Source organism: Leptodactylus fuscus, chromosome 6, assembly GCF_031893055.1.
Source record: "Leptodactylus fuscus isolate aLepFus1 chromosome 6, aLepFus1.hap2, whole genome shotgun sequence".
In the NCBI taxonomy this organism is placed as follows: domain Eukaryota; kingdom Metazoa; phylum Chordata; class Amphibia; order Anura; family Leptodactylidae; genus Leptodactylus; species Leptodactylus fuscus.
Genome location: NC_134270.1, coordinates 9892224 through 9901327, shown reverse-complemented (window position 1 = coordinate 9901327; position 9104 = coordinate 9892224). Strand labels below are relative to the sequence as shown.

Genomic DNA, 9104 nt, shown 5'->3' with positions numbered 1-9104 from the left:
AATGGTGAACCATACAATAAAGTCTATTTTGTGTCCATTGTGTCTTCCCTCATTTTTGAAGATCTCAAATCAGTCTATGACTAGGAGACGGACTGCCGAAGCAAGGAGAGTCCCTTACTACTCCATCTGCAATAGGCCAAAGAGTGAAAACCTTGCAGCTTCTGCTAAGGCCTACAAAAAGTCAATGTTTAAAAGGGGTTGTCCTTCCAAAATTCATAACATTTTTATTTTAAGTCATCTGAGTTGTACTTTCATTTGGCACCATTTTGGGGTACATATAATGGTTTGATGAGCTTTTATTAAATTTTTTGAAGGGTTAAAGAAACTAATGGGTGATAGGTCATCTTTACGGGTACAGGTTATAAGCCCAAATTGCTTATTTTCTCAATCCATGATGGCTAACTGGGCAAGGTCTGCTAGGCTAAGCACTCCGAGCACCAATGTCTCTCCACTTCAGCTCGTTTTCCCCTCTCACAGCATAGAGTCACAGAGAAAGAATGCAGCTTCACCTCCCTCCTCCCATCTTCAATTTATTGTATTAGTGTAGATGGATATTTGGAGGACTTAGGAAGTTTCTGAAGTTTTACAGAACCTGTAGCTAGAAGTTTCCTTATTAGATTAATCCTGCTCTTCTAGCTAAGCCCTCAGCGTCCTGCCTGCTGGGTTATATAATCTTCTACATATTCCCCTGTCCTTGCTGCTGTCTGCATAAATCACCTGTAATCTGCTCATCTAATCCTTGCAACACATCGGGTTTATAAGATAAAGGATCACGTGTGAAGAAATCCTGTGGATAATATGAAGCCAATACATGGCGTAGAGGTTTGGGCGAGGTGTAGATGGAAATGCCAACATCTCTTACAAAGTATTGACGCAAGCCACCGATGGGTGGTTACGTCATATATTGACATCTGGAAAACCTATAAATGCTCCTTAGGGGACAGAATATCCTGCCAATTGAGACCAATGTGGTTTCCATCACTGGTTTAAGTGGATGCCAAAGTGAGAAAGAAACCTTCAAGAGTCCTTACTAGTAGGTTTCCTCTTGATCCATTCATCAGTAGACCCAAGCTACTTAACCTAGGCCTATTTGTTTTCAGTTGTTGTCTTCCCAGTTGGACCCTCATGAATTCAGCTGAAATGTAGAGCCCTTTAAAGTCAATGAGATGATCTATTTTGGCCAAAGATGAACCAGGGCCTACCAAGTGTAGTAGATGTAGGAGCTACTACAAGGTCTAACGTCTGTAGAGGTTCCCCAGTTGGCCATTCTTCTATGGTCAGACCGGCTTTGCACCTCTACAGATATTTTTGTATTTTCTTTGACCTCTGGTGTTGTCCACAGTATGTAGGCCCATTGGTGACTGGACAAACACGTATCTAGAGATGATATCTGACGTATCAAAGATTTATTGAGTTACATGGTTGTGGTCAGTTGTTTGGCCTTCAGAAAGAATCACCGTTTCTAGAGATCCCCCAGCTCAAGAAGATACCGAACACGTCTCAGGTTTTCGTGCAATTACTTTGGTTGTCTGGAAAGAGTCTAGAAGGCTTATTGCATAATAAGGGTTCAAGGTACCCCCAGAAAGGCCTGCATGCCAAACGTCTTGGACCCTTCTTGGTCTTGGACCCTTCTCATGTAATGGACTTCTATGTTGTATGGAGGAGGAACCCACCACCAAGTCGGTGAACATTGAACACACTTACAGCCTAGATAATTTGGCATTGTGCCAAAAGAAACCCTACAGCCATGGAGCCACAGAGATGCAACCCATACTGACTGGTAGAATGGCTGTCACCTGGGTCAATGGAGGGGGGGCATGGCCTTTCCATTACAGTCTAGAACAGTTACAGAAGAAGACTTACACATGGGCACCTCTTCATTAAGTGGCCATTTTGAATTGGCTTTATCACTTTTCCCAGTCCCCAATGTGGGACCTGCCTTTTCCAGACATGCATCATAAATGTATATGATGGGACTACGCTATTTAAGAATGAGGACGCCTCAGACCCCAGTCTCCTTGGGGAGGTTGCCATTTATGCCCCCCCTTGTAAATTTTGCAGACACATTACAACCTATTGTATTCACCCACAACCCCATTAGTTTGCACCTAGTTGGGCACCATTAAGGTATCACCTCCGACAAACCTTGTAGCCATAACATATACTGTATCTACCCATCAGTAATAAACACCGCCATGTACCATACCATAAACTTTAATACAGAGATTTCACCACCTCGATTTCTCTCATAACCCTTTGGGCACAAACGATACATACAAGTTCTATGGCGGTCACCATGAGGTAGCCAGCGACGATATCCCAAATTCTACGGTTGATCCAAACCACAAGCTGAGGGACGCAGCCTCCTAGGTAGATCAGGCTACTAGCCATGGCCTCACCCATACTCAAGGCTCCAAATCCACACTGAGAATTGGGCACAGTGCCATTCTGAAGAGGGTCGATGCAACAGGAATAAGGGACACCGCATGAGTTGATGCCGGGGGAGCTGCAGTTGAAATACCTGTGGAAGGAGAGACATATTAGGTGCAAGGTTGGCTGGAATATTTTAAGGAATCCATAGTTGGCTTGAGTACAACCGAGTGACTATCTACCTCTACACATACCCAGCTTTACCTGACCTCCATTACCAGATCTCTGCCTGACCAAGTATCTTCATCAACCCCATGTTTTTAACGATAATTTTTGAGAAATGATATGTCTTTGCCCATGGCAAACGCACCCCCAACTACTCCCATCTGGTCCAATTTCTCTCCTGCTACAGGTTACGTCTGAACTCAATCACCATATCAAGTCACCTAGATCCTGGCCTCAGTCAAGTATCTCCACCCTAACCAAAAGGTAATGGGGCTCATGGTGAAATTGAACCATTACTTACAGATTTATGGACCAGTCTTGATAGGACTGCACTCCACAACACTCCATGCCAAGTTGTATTTCATCCAATATAAACTTGAGGTCTGAGTCGTCTTGGTATCTGCTCATGGCTACCAGCATGGTCGTCTTCACCGAATCCTGAATTGGTTCATGGAAACAGAGGACCACCAGGGCCACCACGCATTGTGCAGCCAACAGTACAGCAATCCCAACAAAGAAAATCCTCAGGAGACAAATGTTCTCTCGGATGAAGCCTATGCATCCTGAGAAGGACAAGACGCACACCACCAGGCCCACCGTTACGAATATCAGCATGGGGTCGGTACCCAGATTCCCAATCTTCTCACCTATTAGGGACTGCTTGTCCGAGAGGCCCCAAAATCCAAAGCACAACAGGCCAAAGCCCAATGTGAAGAAGATGAAGTTGAAGAAAAACATGAGATATTTGATGTAGGGGACGAGGGGATCGGGGTGATGGAGTCGAGGTGGTGGACAGTCTTTTGAGGGACTAGAGATTGGGGAGCGGTTTCCTTCAGCACCTGTATGGGTGTAGTATAGGAAGTCCCCTGAACCCTGGCCATATTTTGAGTTGACAGCATTCTGTAGGAAGAGGAAGAAAATATGAGAGGAGGCCCTGACCTGTTTTATTTTTGTCCAAGCAAAGTCATAGTCTGCCAACCAAGCGACAAGCCATTCCCCCATTAGTTCCACCATAACATTGTCAGCATTGTCCTTGCCTGACAACCCAGCCACCATGACACCAAACATTTTTGCCATTGCGAAGCAAATCATTGCCTCCATTACCATCAACTAATTGCTCCAACTTGATATTGACGGGGCTTCCCATCATCCATATTGCCAGCTGAAGTCATTGCTTGCTCACCTAACAACGGTGCCAGCCACATTCCTAGACTACGAGAGAGTGCTTCAAACTCCCCCATCCTGCTAGAGTCACACGAAGATCACAGCGTTACCCTGCAACTCCTTCACTAATGTAAATGAATGGAGTTGCTTTGCGATCTAGGGGATGTGACTATGACTCCTAATCCCCCCTCTAAAAAATTGATTGATTTATTTGTAACTAGATCTTGTGGTTGCAACATCCTCTAAGTCACAATTTGATTTCATTCTCTTCCAATCGGTCACACGACAGTAGTCACATGTGGCCCCAGCCTCGTGCTCCATCCCTCTGTCCCAACTCCTGTATTGGATAGACATGCCCTGGAGAGATGTTATAGGTCTTCGAAACGGAGTCGAATTGAGAAACAAATTATGTTACAAACTTGCAGAAATTTTCGACAAGCCCTAATATGGCAAAATCAGTTTTTGGTGCAAAACCAGACCATAAACCCTTTTAGATCCACAGACATTTGCAATCTATTACCGCTCACACAGAGTGTAAGGATCGATCACCTTGGGTAACAGGGTCCTCAACTCCTCGTGTTCCTCCGGAGTTCTCCGCAAAGAGCGCAGTTTGTGGAGCAGGCGATGAATTTTTGTGCCCATTTTCACATGCATTCAATTCAGATAGTGAGAGCAGATATTGTGAGGATTAGTTAGTCAGGAGACTGGAAGTCAGCCTCTTATCATGTGAGGCACCATGTCTCCCAGTGCGGCTGGAGCTGACCTCCTTCATTTAACCCCATAGGTGCTGCAGAGATCTCAGATTGTGCGCAGGTCTTATCGTTGCCCTCCGTATCTTCAGATCTCCATGATGGAGCTGGGAACCTCACATTGCAAAAACGCTGCGTTGTACAGTACCTGGAAAGTGGATGGGATTCTAGCTAGTCCTATCCACACATTGCAGAAAAAACATTTATGAAAATCTCAACTTGTTAATTATACGTACGGAAACGCCGGCGGTTTCTGTATAAGGGCAGAAAACTCTGTGAATATGCTGCAGAAAAAAAACGGTTTGTTTTTGTTTGTTTTTTGCTGCGTGGGGCCACATTTTGCGGAAATGCAGTGTCTTTTGTTGCAGATTTTGCTGTGATTTTTTTGAGCCAAAGCCAGGAATGGATTTAACAGAAGGGAAATGTGAAAGAACCTTCAATTTCAAGCCTCTCAGTATCAAAATCTGCAACAAAAAATGCTGTGTTTTGCGATTTGGAGACTTCGCTTAAAGGTGTTTTCTGGGACTTGTGTTTTGATGACCTGTCCTTGGCGTGAGTCTGACACCTGAGACTGACCAGCTGTAGGACCGCAGCATTCAGGTCGGCACTGCAACCTCTTCACTGAATACCAAGCACAGCGCTGTACATATAGTACTACTAGCTATGCATGGTATTGCAGCTTAGGCCCATTCACTTGCATGGGACTGAACTTCTGCTCTTCCAGTGACCGGTGAACAGAACATCATCAGCAAAGGCTGCAATGCTTATGAGGGCTGCGGCCTCTTTATCCTCTGTAAGCCGTGGTGGGCAGCAGAATGTCTGAACCCTGCCCTGTGTGTCCCCGATATAGGCCTAGTTCACATGCAGCAAGGGAGGCATATTTTGGTCCTGATTTTGATGCGGGAAGCGGTCTACATAGACCGCTAGCGGTCTACATAGACCTCTATTGTGTGGGGGCGGATTATGATGTGGATTCAGCGCCAAAATCCACCCCCTATTGCCCCGTGTGATTAGGCGTCATGCACACGGCCATGGTACTTTATGTGTATTATCTGTAATTATGGATAGTATACTGACCCAACCACACTATGGTTTATTTTACAGATAAGTGCCAGAGCCATAAAAAAGAGCCACAAAATATGGAGCAGGTCTTATTCCTGTCTGGTTTTGTGGCTCAGTCTCTCTTTGGAAAGCGCATACTGCAGACAAGAACTATACATACTAAAGGGGTACTCTGTGGTTATCACTATTATGGGGGCACTATAAATAGCTGTACTATAGGGGGTACTCTGTGTTTGTCACTATTTGGGGGGCACTATAAATAGCTGTATTATAGGGGTACGCTGTTTGTCACTATTTTGGGAGCTCTCTTCCTATAGCAATGTTTGGCATTATTCTCTTGTTATCGGGCACTAAGGCATCTTATACAGAGGTTAGAGGACATTGTATATGCATACCTCCCAACCGTCCCGGAGTCTGCAGGACTGTCCCGGATTGAGGGTTGTGTTTCGCGGTCCCAGTCAGCAGGAGGTATGTTTCGGATTCAACTCATCTCTGTCCTTAGAGGATGCAGATGAGTTGAATACAATGGTGTAGCAGGAGCCGTCCGCAGACAGTGCTTGCTTCACCATTGTTCCCCTCTCTGTGCTCTGGACCCGGGAGCTGTAAGCATGATATGATGACGTCACTCATATCACATCTGCAACTCCCTGAGCGGTCCAGGGCAAGAGACAGCAGGTGAGTGAGGAGAGGGGAGACATTAGCCTGGGGAGAGATAAAGGGGGACATTAAACTGGGGACAGATGAGGGGGGCATTAAGCTGGTGGCCGATGAAGGAGGACAATAATCTAGGGACAGATGGAGGGGACATTAAACTGGGGGGGGGGGGGGCAACTGGAGGAGGACATTAAACCATGGGTGTAGCTGGGGGCGGGGTACATGTCTGCCTTTAGTTGCCCTTGTTTAACATCCCCTTCTATTTGCCCCCAATTTAAACTGGGGCACATGGAGGAGGACGTCATACTGTGGGGCAATTGGAGGAGAACATTATAAAGTAGGAGCAAATAATATACAAGTGACTGTAGGAGGATTATACTGTGGGGGGCACAAAGAAAATATGGGTGAGAATGGGCGGAGTCTATTTAGGAGTAGGTGGAGCTACATTTGCCCTGGCACACATAGTGCACCGCACAGTTTGTCCCTCTTTCTGTCCTCTGACAGTTGGGTGTTATGTATATGGAGGGCACTTTTTACAGAGGTTAGAGGACACTGTATATTTGGGGCACCTCCTTAGTGCTGTCTCGCAGATAATAAGCAGCACTCCTATCTCCTGATGTCGCTCACACTGAGGCCTCCAGGTGGCGCTCTCAGGACGGAACGTTCGGTGCCGGAACCTTGTTGTCTGGGATTACACTGGGGGAAGGCTATCGACGTGACACCAGTGCGCAGGACCGGCCGGTTGGAGTCGTCAGAGGCCGGGAATTCCCGGAGATCACAGCGGTGTGAGGCGGAGGAGGAGGCCGAGGAGTGACCGACATGGCGGAGAGTATAGTAAGTGTGTGAGGAGAGGGAGGAGGAGAGCGGGGGAGGCCACAGCCAGTGCCCGAGCCAAAGTGTCATGTCATGGGCTACTGTGTCATCAGCTGCACCGGGGGAAGAGGGGGGAGGTAGAGGGGGTAAGAAGTGCAGCACCCGGGGGTATAGGCCTACTGTATACTGGCATATATACATACACTGTAATACAGTATATAATATACACAACTATATATACATACACATACTATATACAGACACTATCATACAGTATATACAGTATATAATATACACAACTGTGTCATATATATACATACACTATAATACAGTATATAATATACACAACTATATATACATACACATACTATATACAGACACTAACATACACTATAATACAGTATATAATATACACAACTACACAACTATATATACATACACATACTATATACATACACTACAATACAGTATATACAGTATATAATATACACAACTGTGTCATATATATACATACACTATAATACAGTATATAATATACACAACTATATATACATACACATACTATATACAGACACTATCATACAGTATATACAGTATATAATATACACAACTGTGTCATATATATATATATACATACACTATAATACAGTATATAATATACACAACTACACAACTATATATACATACACATACTATATACATACACTACAATACAGTATATACAGTATATAATATACACAACTATATATACATACACATACTATATACAGACACTATCATACAGTATATACAGTATATAATATACACAACTGTGTCATATATATACATACACTATAATACAGTATATAATATACACAACTACACAACTATATATACATACACATACTATATACATACACTACAATACAGTATATACAGTATATAATATACACAACTGTGTCATATATATACATACACATACTATATACATACACTACAATACAGTATATAATATACACAGCTATGTCATATATACACATACTATTTACATACTGTATACATGATTATAGTACATAACACACATGTAATATACACACAACTACTCCAGACATGCATATATAAATCTAATTATACCTATATATAGTTTACACAACTGCATCCATCCATATAATATACATGGAATACACACAGCAACAGGATATTTACATATATACAGAACGTGTACATATATAATATACACAAGTAACAAGCAATGCATACACATATTGCAATATAAAGATAAAATGTAACAAACCATAGTATATATGTATAGTTCACATTCACACATAGTAACGTGTGTACATCCTGTACGTACATATATATATAACACATCCATATAACTGTTGTGTACACACTAATCTCATAGACAATTATATATACCTATGTACTGTAAACAGTATATATTAATATATATAATACATCTTTCCGTACACTTACATTTAGAACGTACATACAATGCCTAATATGTATAATCCCTATAGGTATGTATATATTATGTATACACAGCAGCCTCGGGTTACAGTATAGGTAGCAGACATGTAATGTGACTCCACGTACAGCGGCAGCTGAACAGGCCGACGCAGACTTTCCAAGCAGCTGGATAAGCCCCTTTAAAGGGACACTCCAGCCATCTCTATTGTATCAGAGACCCCATTGTAATAGTTGTTTGCTACTTCACATGACCCCTTTGTTTCTAGCATGGATTGCTGTGCAAACAGGAAGTCGATCCTGCACCCATGTGACCTCAGAGACAACAAAGCGCGCCCTCCTAATCTGTCCAACCTCTAAGGTCAAAATGCCTCCCTGTTTACACCGCCCCCTCTCCCTACAATACCTTTAAATACCTTTTAATACAACTACGAAAAGTGCAGCGTTCTGGGTATGAACAGTGTCTGAACATGGTGTAAAGAACGGCGCACATACTTGGTGTCATTGGTGTCACGTCCTGCTTCATTACTGTATGTTATATTCATGGCAATCTCTTAATTCAACCACAGATCATTCGGATCCAGTCTCCGGAGGGGGTGAAGCGCATTAATGCGAGTAAAC

At 43.4% G+C, this 9104-nt stretch overlaps 1 protein-coding gene across 1 annotated transcript; it reads right to left on the bottom strand.

Moving 5' to 3' along the window:
- Nucleotides 1-2212: 2212 nt before the first annotated feature.
- On the bottom strand, nt 2213-4422 carry TSPAN10 (tetraspanin 10). The gene is made up of 3 exons (XM_075278175.1): nt 4309-4422; nt 2897-3495; nt 2213-2521 (listed from the first exon to the last, which is right to left on the bottom strand). Exons 1-3 carry the CDS (start codon nt 4411-4413, stop codon nt 2215-2217), a joined length of 1011 nt encoding a protein of 336 aa, XP_075134276.1. The 5' UTR covers nt 4414-4422; the 3' UTR covers nt 2213-2214.
- Between the last annotated feature and the right edge of the window lie 4682 nt (nt 4423-9104).